The 23494-nt window shown below is 31.4% G+C and overlaps 1 protein-coding gene across 49 annotated transcripts in view; it reads left to right on the forward strand.

The window, feature by feature from the left end:
* RIMS2 (regulating synaptic membrane exocytosis 2) overlaps positions 1–23494 on the forward strand; it is a 572519-nt gene that overhangs the window by 367945 nt on the left and 181080 nt on the right. For 32 of the 49 annotated variants that reach the window (XM_070221631.1, XM_070221642.1, XM_070221633.1 and 29 more), the window contains 2 exons: positions 2245–2424; positions 3326–3435. In XM_070221631.1, the coding sequence (XP_070077732.1) occupies positions 2245–2424; positions 3326–3435 (290 nt within the window). The remainder of the gene's footprint in view (positions 1–2244; positions 2425–3325; positions 3436–23494) is intronic. The other 17 variants (XM_070221652.1, XM_070221654.1, XM_070221632.1 and 14 more) reach the window with 1 other exon arrangement.

Raw genomic sequence — 23494 nt, forward strand, 5'->3', positions numbered from 1 at the left:
AAATTTAACATATGGTAGCTTTCCATTCACCTTAACTGTGGTGGAGCATTTCAGGAAATTCTGCCTTCTACTGTGGTTCTTCTTATGTTTAACTTATTAACTGATTTTCATTTCACACTCTGGAAATCATATAATTCGTATTATTTGTGAATATGGAGATTAAAATATAAGTAAAATTTAGAACATTGACTATAGTCTTTAAACAACTTTTTCACTAAAATGATCTTTTTTTTTAAGGAATATTTCCTCAGGAGTGACCTTGTTTGCTTTATAAATAATAGTATTCTTTTAAGGACCTAGAACATAGCAAGACATTTGAAATAATTCTCTGGATTTCACTCACAATTGTACGTTTCAATTATTAAAAATGTAGTATCAAAGAAGTGAAAGTGTATATCCTAACATTTCACTTTCCACTTGGAAAAATTGCTGGGTGGAATAAGAATAAATCAAATTTTGCATAAGTAAATAAAATATTAGCCTAATTTTCTGTTGGGGAAGTCAGAGATACTCCACAAGGTTTTGTTACCACATGTTGCATAATGAGATATGTGTATTATTAACTTAAGATAATAGTAAGTCTGAAAGTAATGTAGAGATTGGTACTCTCCAAAAATAGGCTTTAAGGAATCTAAGAGATATATATATATCCCTTTGATTCTGATTATCTATTGTGATGAAGATATTCAAAGATATGTACACCAAAAACATTTAACAAACTATTGAACATATTTATTTCTAAAGAGAAGTGTTCTCTCTAAAATAGTTTTTCAGGGGCAAAAATAGAATAATGATTTTTTACACTATCAAGTTGTCTTTTTTATTTTTCTCTTTGACAAGTAATTGAATATTGTATATGTATTTACATTTAATCTCAGCTTTTTTGACATATTCTGGGTACACATATAAAAATTCTAAACTTTTCTTAGGAATTCAACCATATTATGGTACATGGACTTAAAAATATTTTAAAATTGTTTGACTTATATGTTACCCTATGAATTTAAAGTGTAAGATAATCACAAGACATGTTGTAGAATAAACCCAGTATTTACTTCCTAAAGTCATCTAATCTAACGTCTACCGGTCCGAAATTGTATGCCATATAATTAATTATATTTGAGAAGTTATGTCCTTTATATTCCTACTTTTCTTTAATTGCTTGTATTTTTAATTACCAAAAATAGGATTGAGAAAATTTATAGGTAAGGTGGAGGTCTTTGATACATTCGTCTTGAGGGAGACTAATGCTTTCTTTACTACCTATAATAATAGAAGCATTTCCATTTTTATGGTTACAACTAGGTGAGGGGGTAATAGTTTAATTTGAAGTATACTTGGAGTATGCATTACTTTGGAGTTCCAGAGCCAAAGCTAGAGTTTTTAGGGTTGTATCACAGATAGTGGGGCTGGAGTTAGAAAATATTTATTGATTACATGTTAGTCATAAAAAGATTATGCTAAACTCCAGGGATACAAAAATAAATGATAATAGGTTATTTAAATTTAAGTATACTTCTTTCAACAAGGATTAGGTTTTGATATTTGATTTATTTGTGGTCAAAGAAATCACATTGTTTCACAACCATTTTTATTTCAATAAATTAATACCTATTCTGAGTTGTACTGGTTGACATTGCTAAAGTGCACAGAGAGAGATGGCATAGATTGGCTGACGATGTGGTGATTTTTCTTGTGGACCATGTTTAAGTATGGCTACAGGCTGCAAAGTTGCACTTTTTCTTATAATACTTTGATTCTTCTGTTTGAATGTTCGTCTGTATTAGTATACTATGATTGTGCCAAAAGCCTTTTTATATCTTAGTTGGTATACTAATAAATAGCCTTAGGGGCTTGAGAATTAGTGTTTATATGCTTTTCTTCACTCTTTTGAAAATGTTAGGAGAAGTCATTGAATTCTTTTAAAATAGAATACTTCACATATTTCACATGTTCCATTTAGGCAATTCAGTTTTGAAAGCAGACAAGTTTTGTTTGTCATTGATTATAACTGAGCAACTCCTTTTATCTTCACTGGGAATTGCTGTTAAAGGCAGATTAGGAGTCAGAAATTCTTAAGAAGTTCAGTGAGAATTTGTTCGTGATATGTTGGGGAAGAGAAATTTTTTTACATACTCAATAATTTTAAACAATTACCTTTTTCAAAATCAGTTTGATGCATCATAACCAAATAGTAGAAGGGCACTAAAGATCAACTGAGCTGCTTTTTGACTAACGTTTCAGGGATTGTGAAGCAGCAGATAGACAGCCATATCACAGATCCAGATCAACAGAACAACGGCCTCTCCTAGAGCGGACCACCACCCGCTCCAGATCCACTGAGCGTCCTGATACAAACCTCATGAGGTCGATGCCTTCATTAATGACGGGAAGATCTGCCCCTCCTTCACCTGCCTTATCGAGGTGAAAGATAATCAATCAGACTAACTTCCCCTTTGCCCCACCAGCACATCATTTTATTTTCCCAGCAGCTAAATGGTCTCTTCTATCATCCTTGGCTGATCACTAATAACAATCAATACTAACCTTTTCAGTGTAAACACACTATTTATATTCAGCAGATATAATAGTGTGTGGCTACCATTGTAATTTGTTTATTAACTGTCCTGACTGCATTTGTTTTGTGATTTCTCATTTATCAGGAGTCTGGGTAAATCCCCACATAATACACCTCATAACTATCATGTTCTTCTCCTACAGAATGAGAAATTGTTTGTGTCCATTAGACATCACTTTTGGAATAATCATCATATTGACAATAAATAAAACTAGATTTTTAGTTTCTTTCTATCAATACTAAATCATGTATTAACCAATATCTTCTTTACCTGAATTTTTAATTGTTTAGGGTCTTATTTGTAGTTTCATGAGATATTTTCTGATAGAGGGATATCTACTATAAGCCTGAGTAAAAATCTCTTTGGATCAAGGGAGGGAGGTTAGTACTAAGAGTTTGAAATCTGGTAGAAAGAAATGTAAAGCATTACCTTTTATTTTTTGAGCTGCAGAATTCTCCTCTTTCTTTCATGTGGATAGAATACTAATTTACATTAATAATTCCATGGATTTTACTGTAGAATTTTGTGTGCATGTATCTGTGTATGTATGCATATTACACAAAAATATAAACATCTTTTGCTATTTAATCATTCAAATGTCCATATTTTGTCCTACTTTCCTAACCTTTTAATCAGCAGCTAAACTTCTCTTAAAATTGAACTTATGCAGCTATCATATGAACCAAATGTATTAAAAGCATTTAACTCATTCTATTGAAAATGCATATTAATGGTCTGTCTTATAGGTCTCATCCTCGTACTGGGTCTGTCCAAACAAGCCCATCAAGTACTCCAGTGGCAGGACGAAGGGGCCGACAACTTCCACAACTTCCACCAAAGGGAACATTGGAGAGAAGTAAGTTTTATTTCTAATTATGTCATATAGGAAATACACATGGAGGCTAAGGTGAATCAAGATTCTTTTTACTACCTTTGTGTTAGTTTTCTTCTTTTGTTAATTGAATGCCTTAGTTGCATTTCCTGGTAGTTATATTTATAAATATATGTATAAATATTATATACTTTGCATTTAAAATTAGTAATATTTGTTGGTAAAATGACCTATTATTGCTTTTGCACATTTTTCAAATTTAAATAAATGCATTTTAAAAAGCAAACAATCCTATTAAATAAGCAGTTGGATCATATTTCTTTGCTACAACTAAGTTTATGTAATTGTTGATAGTTACATAAAGTTTATTAGTAACTAGCCAAATCAATTTTCACACACTGCAAAGGACTGGTTAGCTGATGCACAACAATGATGATCCTTCTCAAAACTGGAGTACCAGAAAAGGTAATCATGAATATCCAACGAAAGATGCATGTTGTACTGATATTTTTAATACTTTCAAATTTTTGCATAAGAAGCACCATTTGCTTACACACAGATGAACATATTCCCCAAACATCTATAATTTCTTGGATAAAGGACCTCTAAAAGCATGGATGATAGAATATAATGATTTTTAACATCCTTTTTTAAATGGTCCCTTTACTTGGTAACTGGATATGCTTTGCCAAATATATATATATATATTTAAGTCATCATTTAACTTTTCTTTAATAGATGATACATTTTGTACCTTTGGAAATTTCTGTTGTTTTTAACCCCTGTGCTTTGGTTCCCTTTTTTGTTCTGTTTTTATTTTGTTTTTCCTAGACAATGGAGTCAAGGAGATAGAACCTTATGAAGGTCTGTACATAAAGGAGGGTTTGTTTTGTGCTGGTAGCCTTTTTTGGGGGGCTATGTAAGCAAAAATAAACCCAACTGCAATTGATATCCCTCCATTGTATAGACTTTTATATACAGTAGAATTATTTTGTTTTATGATTTCTGGTAAAGTATTCAACTTTTGTTTTACTTGGAAATTTTACCAAGAAGTTAAATTTCTTTGATTTAGTCAAGTAAGAATGCAAAGAGTTTAACTTCTTTTAAATGACAAGATAAAATTTCCTCCTTTTAAAAAATTTAGTTTTCCTTTTAAGCAGAATTCTATGTTTTGTACAAGACTTTAACCAAAGATATCAATTGCAGTCTGTGTTTATGTCATTGAGGATGTACACCTAGTCTAGTTGTAATTATCATCATATATTTCATTTTGTATTTATGATGATCTTTTAATTATTAAATTTGGCTTTCTAGAAAAGAAAGTTGTTGAATTAGATAGTGATTGTGGTTTGTATTTCCTTCCTACATCATTTTTCACATTGTAGCAAGACTACTGTTAAATATGTACACTTTTATTATCAAGACTACATTTTGACTCAAGAGAAAATATTGGCATGATATATGGAGCATCATACCTTTTCTAGGACAATAAAAATTCCTCTGTTAATTATGGAATTCTGAAATTGACTTTGTAACTTTATTAACTCTTTTTATTTCTTTTCCTGATAAATCTCCAGCATATAAAATAATGTGTGGCACATTATGGGCCCTCAATAAACATTTATTGAATGAACGCTTGAAATATTTATTTAAAAACTGAAAAGCTACTTCAAATAGCATATAAAGTACCGCTAAAATAATCTTGTCTTTCTACATATGTTTACATTAAAATCCATATTTCTATAACCTATTTGTAACAAATTTCTAAGTGGATTGCATTTGGGCAGCAATACTTTCATTGCCTTACATAACTTGGAACAAGTTGTCTTCATGTTGGTTGTGGTTGAATGATTTATTAACTTCTATTTTGTGGTCCTTTCTATTTGCTATGTACCGTGATTTTAAACAACTTAGAAGTCTTGTGACTAATGGTCTATTCTGCTGCCTGATAAAAAGATTTCAGCAGCATTTCTATAGTTCTGTTATTTGTGTAAGAATGGGGATATATAATTTTAAAAGTACTTTTCATTAGAAAAGTTCTGTAGTATGTATACAATTTTTTGTCTCCCCAAGATTTTTAAAGATAGAGTTTTGACATCATTTGTTGGCATAAGTCAGAAATGTAGTTTGTCACAATTTTTAAAAAAATTCAATTTTAATCTTTTATAACAATAGTCTATTGAGACATGAGTAGCTCCATTCTTTGTAATAATAAATATACCAGAAAACCCACACAGAGCTGATAAGAAAGTCAGGGTTGAGAAAGTTTTTAATGGGCTTGTCAACAAACATTCTATATACTATCTGTTTTTTGCCCTGTAGAATCTATTAAAACCACAGGTTTCCTTTAATGTCCCTAATTGTGACTTTTCCATTTCTATAAATGAAAAAGAGGAAAGCCAAAACTTGCCTTATCCTTTCCAGTATGAAATAAAAGGATTTTTTGGTTTTTGTTTGTTTTGTTTTGCTTAAAAGTATGGATGATTTTTAAGGGTGTTTTCATAAATGTTGATATGAAGACTTCAGTAGATGCATGATTGTGTAATTCTCTTTAGATTTAAAGGAAATTTATAATATCTCTTTTGGAAATCAACTTCTAACTGAAGTTAAAGGTACATAACCCAAAACTGATGATCTAAATTAAATTGTTTGGATTATCTCCTAAAAATTTGTCAGAAGTTGTAATTGAATGGCATTACTTTAGAATCAAAGTTATGACATGTTTATTTTCTGATCTTGTTCAACAGCTAAAAAATGTGCAAGTCCTAATTTAATTCCTTTTGATTTTGGTTATATTATATTTTAGTCTGTTAATTAAATTAATTTAAAACCTTATATATGATGGTCTTGATAACGGTACAGTATTAGTCATCTTCTGTCTCAGAACCAGAGAACATAGGAGCAATATAACGAAGATGAAATGTACTAAACAGCTGTGAGGCATGATTATTATTATTTATTTTCTCCAACTTTGATGCACTGGCATTTTGTAAAAATAAAAGGGATTATAATATTATTTTTTGTTTCTCTAGGAGAAAATTTATATAATATTATTTTCTAAGAATATACAAGTTTATAGACAAAGTATTTTGCCTCCTTTACACAGTTATCACATTTCGCAATATTTTAGGGCCTACGATTTCTTTTACAAGTTGAAGCTGTCATAAAAGGAGACAATGTGATAATTTATCAACAGTATACTCATTTGCTTCCATAACATGTCAGAAACTCATTAAAAATAATCTATTAGTCTCCTTATAATCACTCACTATATCATGACTAATTTGAAATTTTTTGTTTTGTTTCACTTAAGAGTAACAAATATACATATCTGGTCTTATCTTTTTCTTCACTTTTACTTGTGCAAATACAGACGTCAATGAAGAAACGGGGCATGTGGAAGAGCAGGGGGGAGAAAAGCAGGGTGAAGAGGTCAAGGCAGGTCTGTGTGTCTAAAATAAATAATTGAATGTTGTAGAAGTATTACTTTTCAATTTCATGTAGGACTTTGGGCTCCAATTTATAAATGCACAATAAAGAACAGATTGTTTTTCAGTACTAATTTTAAAATAAATTACCAAGTTTTATTAATGGAGAGATATTACATAAGCTATTTAGGTAACTTATCAGATTATTTAATTTACCTTGAACATTTTCCTTAATGTTTAAATTAAACTAAAATTATAGACAGTTCCTCTGTCCAAGATTTATACTTATCCTTTACGCAGCTTTACATTCAGTTTATTTATTCAAAAATGTTTATTGAGTACCTACTAAAACACTATATTTTACCATGTGTTACCTGAAAAGGTATGTTGAAGTCCTAGCCTCTTCTCTCAAGAATTTTGATTTTGTAGAGGGAAATTACAAGTAAATATAGAGCTGAATATAAATTCCAAAGTTTTGGTTCTTTAAACTTTCAGAGACTATCATTTTATCCATAAAATTATTTTCCTAAAATAGCAATTAACTGTAATTTCCTCTTCTTCATCCCAGCTCAATATCGTTCTAATATTTATTCACAATCATAATTTCTCCCCACAGAGTCCTCCTTCTAAATGCTATGGAGGTCCTTCATTTTGGTGTTTTTAAAGTCCCTATTGTGTTTATGTATCATAATATTTGCTACTTCCTTTGTCAGAATATTTAGGAAAGGATTTTAAAACTTAAAATATTATATAATCAGTAAATATATTTATACACTTCCTTTATCAAATTTTCACTTAAAACTGAGAATTGAAGCTTCATCTTATTAAAGCTGTTGGTTTTTTAAAAATTTAAATTTCTTTAAACAGTGCAGAATAACTTTAGATCTAATTTTATCATGTTTAACTCATCACCTTTTTTTATTCATGAATAGTAGGCCGTACTTTATGTGCCTTTTGTTCTCTCCTTTACCACTGTGAAAGCAATGCCATTGTGTATATTGTGCATGAGGATGTATTTTCATGAATGAATTCTCTCAGTTTGTAATTTAAGATAGAAGACTCTGAATTTTCAATAACTATTTTTAATGTCAAAAAGATGAGGAAAATCATCAGAGTACATCTGGTAATGAAAATAAAGGCAAGTTTAGATACATATTTATAGAAATGTATAACTATCTCTGTTCTGAATATCTAGTATACTAACTACTAGAATGTCATGCATCTTCCATTTTCCTGAAATGCTATAGGAATAACTCTTTTATGAAATACTATAAGAATGAATTTCATTTTAATTTAGCTGTACAGTTAATGTTTTCCTATTTGTCCATTCCTATATATCTTATACTAGTCTATACGAATACTTAAAGGCTTTCACACTTCATGAATTGGCTTCCACAGTAGTCATTTCTTAGGATATCATTTGTTTGGGGACTTCAGCTATAGTTAATATCACTTTTATTTATTTTTAACTTCATTAAGACAAAGAAGCTCATTAGTTGAACCAGTTTGTCGCCTATGCTTTATTCTCAAAATTAACTTAATTAGTGAATAAAACCCACAAATATAATTTTTCTATTATAAAATGACTCCTTTTATATTCATTAATCCTCATTTTATTTTTGTTTTTATTACTTCTCGTATAGGATAGGAAGGATATACTTTACTCTTCTTGTGTTCATTAATGTGAGGTGTCATGTTTAGTGCATGGATTTGTTTCCCCAATGTGTGATGTCATCTTTTGTGGTGTGCTTGCTTTTTATTTGGGTTGTTAATGACCTTAGTTATTAATCACTATTGTCTGTTTTCAATGTTGCAAAGACTATGAGGGAGAAACACCCAACCCACCTAATAATGGGAAAAAAGGCAAGTCTAATGTGAAGTTAATAGTGCCTTTCTATGTATTAGACATCTAGTATTGACATTTGTGATGTGTGTGAATATGGCTTCTTAAATTAAATAGGCATAAATACAAGTATTAGTCCCAATTTAAGTTATCCAATATTTGAAATCTTCTTTTTTAAAAATATATTTCTGAATATGAAATTCATCTTTAAAATACTTACCTTATTGTTGGATCTTGATACAATTCCATTCTGTTGAAATGCATGGCATTAAAATGATAAGTTTTGCTTTTTGGTCATGTTAAGCAGTAATGCATGATAACATGAGGAAAATGGTGATTGTCATGTTATCATGCATTTAGAAAACACACAACATAGATATTTGTCAATCCAGAAATTGTTTTAAAATTGAACTATTTAAAAATATTTTAAAGTAGTAAATGAAATGAACTGAATTATCAGTTCAACAATACTAAACAAACATTTATAATATTTGTAGATTTTTCACACTTCTATACATATGAATTAACATATTGCCTAAGCGGGTAAAAAAGATGCTTGATTTTGAATACTTAGATTAGTTTTTCTGTAATTATTAGTGACAATTCTGTAACACATCACAAGTAAGTTCTGCCAAGAACAGTTGGACTGTATATATATGTTTTGTAGTAATTGATAATCAAATACATATAACTACACATAGTGATTTAGAATGTCAGCATTTAAAAATACTTAAATAAAAAAAATCAACATTATAAAATTTCTCTATATCATAACAGTTATCCCTTGTAATTGGGCCAAATTAAGAAATGAATAGTTTTATGCCTCAGTAATTTAGTTGAAATGTCCTTTAGTCTTGAATGTATTCTTTCTTTTCCTGTCTCCATCTTTTATAAATAATGTCTACGATGTTACATGTAAGATCTAATTAGCACTAAAATAATTTTATGTTTTTTTCTTACTGTGAATGTTTAATTATTCATTAACAACTGTCCGCATATAAAATTCTTAAAATATGCTAGGATATTATAAAAAAATGAAAATAATGTAACAAAATAAATAAAACTAAGTCAAATATTGTAAAATAGAATAGTCTCCATAAAACAAGAAAAATTTAAATGAACTCTCAATGTTTATTTACATATTTGTCATTTTTATCTATTTCTTGACCTGCATGTTTTTTGCTTGTTACCTATGAAGGGATATGTTCATATGTACTTACACTTATGTCAGTGATCTCAAAGAGTAAATATATCTTCTTAAATGTTCAGTCAATTATTAGAGTGCAGCAAGTTTTAAGAACAATTAGTACCATTTTGTATTTAAAAGTATCAGGATAGTATCTGCTTCACATGAAGTCACTAAGCTAAAAATTTTAACTAAGTACTCTCAGCAGGCTTTTTTAGTTTCCTCATCTCTAGATGGCCCTGCATACTATTAAATCTTTCACCTCTAGACTTGTCTGCTTTCTCATTTCCTTTGATCTTGCAAAAAAAGGTTCTACTCACAATGATCATTGGGACCTCACTCACACTCATTGTTAATTTATTTTTTATCATTTACATAAAAATCTTCTCCACTGAAAAACATCACTATTGTAATGTAGACCAATCCTGCATATGATATAGTTGGACCTACGAAGAAGTTAGTGAATAAAAATTGGAAAGATGAGAACTCTGTATGTTTTACATATGCTAACTCTTGTTTTTATTTAGTTTAATCTTTTGGTGGTCTACGTGTGATTAAGGTCTAGGTATCTAATATTTCCTTCTGCTGTTTTCTTTTGGGAGAGACAAAAGAGTATATGTACTCTGACATATTCAGAGTGAAAAGAAAAGCTAACTCTGACATATTCAGAGTGAAAAGAAAAGCTAACTCTGAATTCCATCTGTAACCATGTGTTAGAAATTGCCCAAGAATTGAGTTGAGTGGTAGACTTATCAACAACCTCTCTGCTGATTTAAAATGCAAAGGGAGGAAATAATGAAGATAGCTTTATTCTACATCTTACTGTGAAGTGCCCACATATCATTTTGGAATAGACATAGTGTACATTGCCCTTCAATTAGTGAGATATGTGATCAGTCAGGCAGAGCTTCTCCATTAACTTTGCATTAAGGTCAAATTCTTTAGTACATGGAACTGGTTTCTGAGTTCTCAAATGACAGTTAACCTAAGGCCAAGCCCTTTTAATACATTGGTTCTTTATACCTCTAATGAGCTAAAATGAGACTGTACTTATTCCATAGCATAGCACTATAAATGAAAACTCAAAGAACAGCATAATTGATGAGTTTCCAGCTACTTATATATATATTTTCATTTATTTATTCATTCTTTTTATCAATAATTTTTGAATACCTACTATGTTCCAGTCTCTGTTCTGGGTACTGCAGATATACTAGTATACATGTCAAACAAGGTCCCTGCCTTCATAATCTTTACATTTATTGAGGGAAGCAAATGATAAATAAAAGAACATATCATGTAATTTCAGACAAGTACAAAGAGAGTAGGGTAAATGATTTTGATAATGTGTTCTGAGAAGTAGTCCCACCTAGGTAATATTTGAGCAGAGACCTGAATAAAGTGACAGAATTACCACATGAAGGTCTGGGAAAGAAGAATGGTTCTGACAGAGGGAACAGCAAGTGTGATGGCTCTGTAATGGGAGCAAGCTTGACTTGTTGAGTGTGACAGAGTGAGCAAGGGGGAGAAAGGGACTGAGGGTGACTCATATATGATCTATAGAGCAATGTTAGGAATTTGTTTTTCACTGAGTTTAGTGGGAAGATTTTGATTAAAGTGACAATACCATTTCTTTTGTAATAAGATCAGTCTAATTGCTGTGTTGAGACTAGCCTGAAAGAATTATGATTGGAAAAGGAGAACTGTTAGGAGGCTTTTGCAATAAACCAGGAAAGAGATGATAGTGGCTTAGACCACAGTGATAGGAGTAGTTGGATTCTGGATAGGTATTAAAGATAGAGCCAACAGAATTACTTGACAAGGAGAAAGAGAGAGATTCTAGGATGACATCCAAGTTTTTGGCCTGAGTAACTGGAAAAATATGGAATTGCTAGTAACTGATATAGGGAAAAACTTGAGAAGAATAGATTTGTAGGAATATCATTGCTCAATTTTGGATATGATAAGCTAGAGATACTATTAGAATTCTAAGATAAGATGTCAAATAGGCAGTTTGAAATATGATCTGGATTTCGGATTAGACATTTGGACTGTAGATATAAGTTTGGGAGTCATCCTTATAAAGAGAGAGATTTAATGGGGCTGGCCTGGTGACATAGTGGTTAAGTCTGGGTGGTCTGCTTTGGCAGCCCAGGGTTCGTGGGTTCATATTTTGAGTGTGGACCTATACACTACCCATCAAACCATGCTGTGGTGGCATACCACATACAAAGAATAGAGGATCATTGGCACAGATGTTAGCTCAGTGACAGTCTCCTTCAAGCAAAAAGAGGAAGATTGGCAACAGATGTTAGCTCAGGGCCAATCTGCCTCACCAAGAAAAAAAACAAGAAAGAGATTTAAAAACATGAGACTGGTTGAGATCACCAAGAGAACAAGTGTGGATAGCTAGAAGACAAGGTCTAAGGACTGTGAATTGAACTAGTCTAATATTTAGAAGTTGAGAAGATGAAGTAGCAAGAGACTGAGATAGCAGGAGGAGAGAGAGGAGGGAAAGCATGCAGTATAGTGTCTTTGAATAGAAGAAAAGCAAATACTTGAAGCAGGAGAGAATTATCAGGAGTGTGAAATGATCACTAGATTTAGCAAGTAGGAAGTCATTATGTTAACCTTCATTAAGAGCAGTTTTGGTGGAGTTAAAGGGGGTAAAAGGCTGATTAGAGTGATTTGAAAGAGGAGAGAAATGGAGGCAGTGAATATAGACACTTTGAAGGAGTTTGGCTGAAAAAGGAAGAAAAGAAATAAAAATCTACAGTTGAGGGGAGAGGTGAGGCAAAGAGAATATATGAAGGATGTGTGGGAAACTTTATGTTCGGTCTTTGTCTTCTAAATCTAAATCTGTCAATTGGCTATGTGGAGCCATCTGGCCCCAAGACATCGGCCTGTAGTTTACCGAGGTATCTATTCATGTTCTGTGGCTTTGCTCCTAGATTTAGAATCAAGACTTTCAGATTTGGAAGGAACATTGTAAATCTTTTAATAAAACTGCTTTCCTTTACTGATAAAGGAGCAGAATTCTAGAGGATAATTAGCTTTTTTCAATGCACGTAGTAGCAGATCTCTAGTCTTGGCTTCCAATCTCATGCATTAATATACTACATCTCTTCAGATAAATGGCATTCTCCGTGCATGAGTTTCAACTATTTATTTTATTTTAGATATTACCTAAGGGTTTAGTTCAATTCAACCAATATCTGCTATTTTCAGTGTGTTGTACTGGTGGTCATGGAGGATGCAATGATGAGTAAGATATATTCCTCACTTTGAGGAAGCTCCCAAGAAAAAACAATAATAATAGAATGATAACATCAAATAAAACATAGCTGGTAAAATTATTTTATATCATGTCACTACATAAAGGGTCTTAAGGTTGTGAAACATATAAAGAAGAGGTAAGTTTTGAGGGGTTCTGAGTAGATTTTCAACCCCAAATATTTCTCCCACTACTTGTCATATTATGTCGTATTATGATATTCTCTAATGGCTTAGTTATTTTAATAATATAAAGACTTTAGGCTTTCCAGAACACTGGAAAATGTAAATATTCCTCAGGGTACTGACCCAAGCTATTTATCACATACACATCGTCATGGGAAGGAAGTTAGAGCCTGTGAGTGGAGAAAGTCAGGTGTGGGGAGAGAGATGCTGAGAGATGCGGTAGAGCACTTGATACCTTGGAAGGGTGATAACGGCAAACTCTGCTTTGAACTAGCCCCAGGTATACTCTAAAAACTATTGCTTGCTATGTAGACAGACTATAAATTTACTTTCTTATGTAATTTGATATATTTAAATTGCTTAGAACAATACTTGCCACATAATAAGTACTATGTAAGTGTTAGCTGTTATTACTGTGATTTCTTAGTGGTCTTACTATAATTTTGTATTTTCAGCACACAATCTGAAAACTTTAGATTTAAAGTAAAATTAAACCTGATTATGATCATCACCCTGAACCAATTATTCAATACATATTGTTTAGTAGTTTTTAGGAAATTAATAATCTTGATGCTGTTCTTGATCACATGGCTTGCATGAGAAACAATACTATGGGGAAATAAATCAGATTGGATTGCAGCATAAATTATTGCATAAATTGCTAATAATACATTCGTACATGTTTCAGTCCATGTGTAGAAGTCAATATGCAAATACTTAGAATATGTTTCTCTAAGTCAGAAAACTATTTAAACCACTGGGGCTTTTCAAGTTCTATAGTGATTAGAGAATGCCATTGGAAGTCACTACTTGGGTCTTAAATTCCATGCTAAGCAAACGACCTCTGGCAAGGCTTTTAACTGGACCTCGGTTTCCTCTTCTCTAAAGTAAAGTATCCTATCAGGATTTTTAACAGTGTTTTGGAGATGTGGCTGATAGTCTAAAGTCTCAAATAGTTTTGTTTCCAATTTGTTATGTTGTTATTGTTGTCTGTTAATTTTGTTTGTTTTGGGAAACAAGAGGTACTACCTCCTCATCGGCTGTTAGTGAGTCATTCACTGTCGGGGTTATAGACTAAATCCTACCAGCCTGCCTTAAAAAGTCACGTCTCTAAAGATACGCAATGAGATGGAAGGAAAAATATTTTGTTTCTTTGAGCCTTCTCAGTGTATAGTTGGCCACATTATTTATTTCAAATATAGGTAACCTTATAAGTAAGGAAGAAAGGACGGGAAGAAGAAGAAGGAAAAAAGCCAAAAGAGGTTACAAAGGAACCAAAAATAATAAAATAATTTTGACAGTCTGTAGGCATGCTAGGAATTGGATAACATTTAGGGTGACAGAGTGTGGACAGGCTTTGTTTTGCTGCCTGTCTATAATCTCATGAATACTTCTAAGGTGAAGAGAGTACCACTGCTCATGTCTTAGTTTCCGAAATTTGATTAATATCTAGATAGGAATGAATTTTATAGTGGCATTGGTGAATATTTCCTAAATATAGCATTCCCTACCAACTTAGATGAATTACTATTTGACCAAAATTAATAGGGGGGAAATTCAGGGATACTTTAAAATAGCAGGGAATTTATCATATGTTTTTGTACAGGATGAGCATTCAATCACATCTGTATTAAGGAATAGTAACTCGGTGACAATGAGCAAGATGAGCTTGAAAGAGACGAGACTGAGGGCATAGGACCATTCAGGGCATTTCGCTTGTCCACCATATGATCACCCTAACTAGAGCAGAGACTGCAATGAAGAGAAATAAATGCATTTAAAAATTTCCCTTTCCAGGGGCCGGCCTGGTGGTGCAGCGATTAAGTTCGCATGTTCTGCTTCAGCGACCTGGGGTCGGCCGGTTTGGATCCCAGGTGCGGACATGTCACCGCTTGACAGCCATGCTGTGGTAGACGTCCCACATATAAAGTAGAGGAAGATGGGCCTGGACGTTAGCTCAGGGCCAGTTTCCTCAGCAAAAAGAGGAGGATTGGCAACAGAAGTTAGCTCAGGGCTAACCTTCCTAAAAAAAAAAAAAAATTTCCCTCTCCAGTCAAATCCACAAGCCTAGGTGATGTAGTTGTAGAAATTTGGTACTTGTAAAAAAATATTTTCTAATATCTTTTACTAACCTTTCCTTTCCTTCCTAGAGGCCATTTCTCATTTTACTTTTCTTCCCGTTTTGCTCATTTTATTTCCTCTATACTTCCAAAATCTCAATTGACTGATCAGATTTAGGAAAGAACCCCTTCCACCTCATACCTTGCTGCAAACTTCAGCCACCGTTCAAGCCCTGTCATTGTTGACTTCCTAAATACAATCGTAAAGCCATCTTCTGTTTGTTGTTGAAAATAATGTAATCTCATGAAGGTGACATGGTGGCAGAGAAATGGCAAGATTTGGGAACCCTGCCTTGGGGCCTGCCTTTACTATGTACCAGCTGTGTGACTCTGGGCCCTTAACCCAAGTTATTTCATCCGAGAAAAGGAAATCTTAGCATATTTCTTCCATTCCCACATATGCTACTTTGAGAATCAAATAAGGTAATGCATGTGAAATTGCTTATAAACTAGGATAACTATTCAGTTCTTATCCTTGTTAATCAGCTCTGTGTTTTAATACTTGTCAAAACTACCTGAAAGAAGGTCCTTTCTGTCTTTTGTAGAATCAAATATAAATATGATGCTATATGTGAAATCACATGGAAACGTATAGTATTGTACAAATACGATCTTGCTAATATAGGCATTTGTGTTCTTGTAGTGTTGATGTAGGATTGGCTACATGGTGTGAATGAAGACCGGCTAGAATATAGTTCTTTTGCAGACCTGTGGATTTCTTAAATATCTCTTTAAAAACTCACCTCAGTTAAGTCCTCATGAGTAAAATTGTTCTTCAAATTATCTCATATTTAACTCAATCTTTAAGCTTTCCTGTCTACAAAGTAAATTCACAACTGAATATTTGCTCGATGCAATTTTAAAAAATAAGACTATTGGTGCAAAACATTTATCTTGCTATAACAAACTTTTTTCTATATCTGAATAGATTCCTAGTTTGTATCTGAGCAATTTGACATATGTTCTTTCAAAGTAATAATTACCAATTATATATCTCTGATTTTCAATTTTTACTCTTTGGTAGTAGATATGCAATATTATGGCTAGGACTTTGTACTTAAATTTCATTTTAAGATCTTTATTATTTCGCGTTGAGAAGACATGTTTTAAATTACTGCAATAATCCTTTAATAGCAAAGACTGTCTTTAAGGTGTTCATGCTTAGCAGTATTTTTGCTATTTTTGTTTACTGTGACTAAAACAACTTTCAAACAATTTGAACATTTTCCTGAAATAAAACCAGTTTGCCTTTAATTACTTTAAATGTTAATTTTAATTATATGACCTATGAATTCAAAGAGAGCTGGGTATGAGTAGTTCTTAGCATTGTCTTTTGGGTGATAAATGAATTAATGAGTCGGTAGTCAATTTCATTCTTTTTATGACTTTAATTCTGTTTTAAAATAGACATTTTGGTTTCAATATAGATTTTAATAATAGCCACATTTGGAACTTCTGAAAAATCTTCTAAATTCTCAGTGTCTTAATTTCATCATCTCTGGTATAGGTACTGTTCCACAAAATCTGACTAATCATTCATAAGAAACAAGAGCAACTCTGTAATTTTAGAGCTAGAAATAACCTTAGAAATTTTTAAGACTGGCTTTCTCACTTCAGATGTAACAAATTAGAGGCCTCAGTTTATATGCCTTAGTTGCCTAATGTTAAACTTGCCTAAGGTTATATACCTAAATAGTGGCAGAAATGTTTTTAAAAGCTACCATTCCTGGCTCAGTAGGGTAACATATCTAATCTCTTTTATCAACCATTGATAGCTTTGATCTAGGTCTTATTTCATTGTTGTATTAGCTGGTATTTATAAATTTATGGTTATGGGACTTTTTTTGTTACTGGCATATAATACATTTTTAACAAATACTTGCTAATTTCACTCTGTCAACAGAGGACAAATGACTACAAACAATTTATCTTCAACTAAAATGTCAACTCAAAGTGTTTAAAAATCAAACATGTTGCGTGTTAAGGTTTTTTCCTCCACACTTCAGAAGATGCTTTCTGCCAATTTACGGATAGGCTGAACGTTTTCAAAACAAGTCATTTCCACTTTTACACACTCAATCTTACTTCTATTTTTGGAACATCACAAACTTTATCAAATGGTGAAAGGTGAAACAACTTTTTAAAATGGCAAATGTATAGGATTTTAGAAAATTTGATTTTAGGAACAACTCTGTAATGCTTATAAAATCTTTCATACTGTTTATTGGTAGATAGCCAAAAGTGCAAGTCATTCATAATCAAGAAATACTTTATTATTAATGAGCTTATTATTCTCCCCAACATGAGGAGATTAGTCTCTTGTTTTTTGTGTTCCTATAGATTAACTTTGACTAAGGAGCAAATGATTCCTTTATTCTTATGACTAAAGAGGGCTCAAGTCTTGGAATTTATGAGAAAATTTGTATGTTCTTTAAAAGTTTAAAGACTTCTCTTTCTACTAGCAATTGACTGAAATATAGCGTCTTTATCCAGACTGTTTACCATTTGGGAATCCTATATTGCATCTTTATCAGATTATTTGCCAATTAGAAAATCAGAGGGTCAACCACACACCACAGCATAACTTTAATACTCCCAAAGCAAGAAGTTTGTTTCCTTGCAGTAGCTGATTTATGTTGGATCAGGATAAAGTGTCTTATTAGTAGTAGCATTTATTTTAGGTCTAGGAACTAGAAAACCCTTACACCTAATGCAGTCAATTCTAGCAGTATAAATAACCAAAAATAGTAGTGTATCCAAAATCACCTGTATTTGATGTTGCATTATAACATATTTTTCCATTCTTGACAGTCATTTCATCTTCCTGGTTATGTTTTGCTTATCTTAATAAAATATGTTAGTATTCCACTATTTATGGCCAAAGGTGGATAAGGGACTAGAGAATTGTGTATGGCATGGTGAAACTTAGTTGAGATTAAATATACGTAGATAGTGACTGTCTCCTTGACTTATAGTATAATTTTAGGAATGTGAATAAAAAGAAAGGCATTTATATACTGAAGTGTTTATGAGTGCTACTATGAGATTAAGATTAAATGGTGAACAGTGGATCTTTTGATACATGACCTACAGGACCCTACTTGATCTGTACTCCCCCTATTTCTCAGTCCGTTACTTCATTAACCTCATTTTCTACTACTTTCCCCTTTGTTCACTCTGCTCCAGCCACAGAGGCCTCCGTGCTTTTCTAGAACATGTCACATATGCTCCCACCTCAGGACATTTGCACATGCTGTTCTGCCTGGATGCCCTTTCTCAAAATAACCATATGGCTAACTCCCTTACTTCTTTAAGTTCTTTACTCAAAACTTACCTTCTTAATGAGGGTTTCCATGACTACCTTATTCAAACTTTCATCACACCCTGGACATTTCATTTACTTCTTACCTACTTCATTTTATCTTCTTAGCACTTATCAGTTTCTAAGGCACAAATATTTTACACATTTATCTTGGTTGTAATCTGTTTCTCCCACTAGAATATAAACTTTGTGAGAGGATGGATTTTTGTCCGTTTTGTTTGCTGTTATATCCCCAGTGCCTAGACATACCTGGATTACAGCAGGTGCTGAATTTGTTGAATGAATAAATATTATACCACACTACAAATAATTCTAAATAATCTTAGATAAGACAGGTAACTCATATTCAATGATACTAAACTATTGACAATTTTTATTGAAATAATATCCCATAGCACATAAGTTTTTCTGTCATTTAATAAAAGTACTAAATTAGGTAGTAAAATAAATAGCCATTTAATCTTATATATTACAGTGTATTTATGGATTTTCTTTTAATATATATGAAAATCTCTGCATTTTAATTCTATATAAACATTTCACCACAATAAAATCATGTTTAGCAAAGTGTTTATTTCTGAAATAAATCGATATTGTTTAATATCAACCAAGAAAAAAACTATTTGTCAAACCGTTTTAATTATCATTTTCTTCATACCTTGGCTCCATTTTGGCATTTAATGGAAGTAAATTTTAATGCTTTGGATTTTGAAATCTATAAAAAAATCAAATGTCACTTTCCTACGTTTAAAACATTAACTACTTATTACTGAAGTTTATGGGAGAATTTAGGGGAAAAATTCTAAAAAGAATTAGATCCCTAAAGTATTTTTAGGTTCTTAGGATGCAAATTATCTGATGCTTCTGAAAAAGCTCTGATTTTTTTTTTTTGGTTTGTACTAGAAGTTACATGGGAAGACCAGCAGAAAAAGTTGAATGATACAATAAGTGATGACAAACCATTGCCGAAAAAGAAACACCAATCTGAGCCAGGTTTGTCAGGGTTTGGAAAACCACTGAAAGCATGAGACCATAAGCATTGCATTCCATGCTTTTTAAATACGTGTGTGCTTGTTGTACCTCATTTTTCTCATTTGGATGTAAACTTTTTAGTGTGTAGAGCCTATTTAGGTTAGAGTGGTGGACACTTTATTTCAAGATTTATTTAGAAAACAATTCTACATATTTTGGAAAAAGACAATTATTTTGCTATTAAGATTACTTCTTTAGGAAAAAAAATTGACTAATTTAAGCACAAATCATCATTTGTATATTTGGTTGTTTTGACCCAAATTAAAGTACCTTAATGGAGAGGTATTTGCTTCCCTAAAAAGTACTATAGAAAGTTCAATATGTTATTTAAAGTTTGCCTTTGTGGACCATTCCTTATTTTTAATTGCACATCCTATTAAGGTGTTAACCATATATTGGTAATAATTTATTTACAACTTTTGGAGCTAAAAATATTGCCAACAGCAACAAGAAGGAATGATAGCATAGTATGTGAATTCAATAGTCTCTTCATGCCATTAATTCTCCTAATGAATTGAAATGAAGTGATTTTGTTTTCCTCTCTCTTTCTTCTCTGTTGTGGAGAGATAAGATTAACTAAATAGAAGACAAAAACTTGAGCCAGGAGTAAAAGGAAGAGAAGCAAAGTGCAGAGATAATCAATCAGCTGAATAATCAGTAATTAGATGAGAATACATTGAAAATTTCATTCAAAATTTTAGAATGCAAATGGAGTTTTTGATAATATTATCATGGCTGTGTCTATAGTAACAATGTTAATGTATTTTTATGTGATGATTCATTTCATGTTAGAGCTCTAAAACTTATATTTTTAAATATATCAATGTATAAATTAAACTAATTTTTTAACAAGTGTGCATTGCTATCTTGTATACCAGGCATTGTGGTTGGCACTGAGTTATTGGGGTAAACAAGAGAGATGCAGCAATTGCCCTCATCGAGCTTAAGTTCTGGCAAAAGTACATAAATTGAAAATAATTGTACTAAAGATTAAGTTATTACAATTGTGATTAAGTAAGTGCTATTACGGTAAATAGGGTGCTATTAAGGAGAATAGGGTGTTTTGAGAAAAAGTATTACATTCCATAAGTCTGGAGAGCAAGGAAAAACGCTGTAGCACAAATGGCTTAATCTGTGAATTCTCTTTTAGTAAAACAGTTACATAATGAAAATTTAATAAACTGGAATTCACATTGGGAATTTAAATATAAATCATAAAGTTGTAAGAAAAATATCTTACATGTTTTTTCAAATTTTTAATTAGAAATCACTTAGTTTATTTGGAAAATAATAATTAGCTTAATATATTTAAGGGGATTTAAAAAGTAAAGTATAAACTTAGTTTTATATTATGATTTATATAGCAAAAATTATTGCTGTAAAAATCTCTCTTTGCTATATTGTCTAATGTGGGTTATCCTTGATCATAAACTATTATTTATTTGTTTGTTTTGTTTGCCATCGTCTGATTACATGAATATGTTTGTGGCCATATATATCTATGTAAATAAATTACATTGTGTATTAAAATCAAGAAACAATCCAATGTTTGGATAAAAAATATTTTAAATTCTCACGAACAAAATTTTAAAGGTCTCCTTTAAATATTGATTTGTGTATTTTCATTTATAGTATATATATTTTTTATTGCTTAAACTCTCTAGTTGAATATAGACTATGTATGCAGTAGAGGAAAATTAAGGTAATTAGAGTACCTTAATATCATGGTTTAGGATGTTTATAGATTTTTCTGTTTTGGCAATTGTGTATTTTCCTATATACTAGGAAATTCCTGGAAATTCAAACCTTAAAGTTCATGAGTAAGTATGCAGTATGCTAAGGCAATAAATACTATGTTAAATTTTAGTGTTCCATAAATATTTTTGTATGTTTATTTCTGAAAGAAAAGTAGGATATGTAGAGAATATTTTTAATTATTGGAAGTTTGGAGTGATAAAATAGGAGGAAACAGTAGGATATCAAGTGGGACTGATTACATTTCAGTAACGTGTTTATGAGCCTGGATTTTACAGAAGGTATGTTTTGAGTCACTCTTAATCAGGTTTATTGCAGTAAACTTGTGGCATTAGAAAAAGTTTGTGAGGACTTGAACCCACACCTGAGATGCAGAGTTGGCTACGTATCAATGGCATATATTGTTACCCTTTTCTATTGCTGTTTTATAAAAGTCTATACAAGAACAATACCTAAGAATTTTGCCATTTTTAGGATATATACCAGCAATAAAAAAAATCGCTTGAAATTTTTATTTTAAGTATAAGATTATAGAACTGGAGGACTAAATGTAATTATATAGACTATAAAATGAGTTAACAAATATTTGATTGAATTTAAGTATTATGGGCTAGTATCTGCTTTTTTAAAAGAAAAATCTTGACATCCTTGAATTAGACTGTCCTGAGAGAATTATTAACAAAAAGGATGATTTATTTTCAGTGTCTCTAACTTAATTGACTGCAGCATAGGTGAAGATCCCTGGGAAATATAATGATATTTATCACATTAATATCTTAATATCTTTGATGTGAGCATAAAATATAAGAATCTTACAAATGATTCTAAACTCCAGGTTTTATGGATAATGTTTAGAGTAAATCACTAAATGTCTTCCTCATGTGAAATGTGGATTAGATTTTGTTTAAGCCATAAAATTAACAAAACATTCTTAATGTAAATTAAGGATATATAAACATGGAAAATCTGTCGTTTATTTTTTCAATGGACAATCTGATTCTAGACTAGAATACTAAGTTCTATAATAATGCAGTGTTATTAAACATTGAAAACAAACTTTAATGTATTAAACTTTATAATTTTCACTTTGTGAGTTTATCTGTTCTTGTAGTAATTAGAAATGTATTTGAGAAAAGAGCATATTTTTATATAACATATTTTATCTCATATTTTACTTAAACATCCCACAAAAAAGTTCGGTGGGAAAGCTAACTTCGATTAGACTGAATGAATGTTTCAGAACTGATCCAGTTTCTCACTTCTCCAAAAGAGAAATTCTTGGACTTAAATAGTTCAAAATCTTCTTCAGGATATAATTTTAAATGATTTCTGAAATGTTTGATGTTTATTTGATCCTATTTATAAAAGAATTATCTGTCTCGATTTTTTATTTTCTAAGTGTAAGGCATGCTGTATTTGGAAAATCTTAAATTGACTTAACAACCCTTACTGTAATTATTCTGAAACCATGACAGTGCTACTTGATGCATCTTATCTGGAAAATAAGGGTACGTTTTTCTGGGAAAATGATGGCAATCAAACACTTTGCTGGGTTACTGTGTGCTTATACAATATTTTTGAAATTGAAAATATTGGAAGAAACAAGTTGTGTTTTACTACTAATTATAGCATCTTGTGTGCATAAGCCCCTAGTTTTAGCATTACATGATTTAGTTAATGTATTAACCTTTAATTTTTTCAACATGGACATTTCCATATTGTATTCTTTATGGATTTGTAACTGTGGTGAAGGTAGGGACTTTTTTTTCACTTTGTTCTGCTTTTGGAATTACACTTTATAAAATTTATCTTAAGGAAAAGTAAATATTCAAAGATATATTTTGTTAGTGAATTTTATACTTAAATTTTCTTTTATTGTGTATTTTGATGTTATGGACTTTTGTTTCCCTTTATTCTTGAATAGCTCATTTCTGAAAA

Source organism: Equus caballus, chromosome 9 (genome assembly GCF_041296265.1).
Source record: "Equus caballus isolate H_3958 breed thoroughbred chromosome 9, TB-T2T, whole genome shotgun sequence".
NCBI lineage: Eukaryota > Metazoa > Chordata > Mammalia > Perissodactyla > Equidae > Equus > Equus caballus.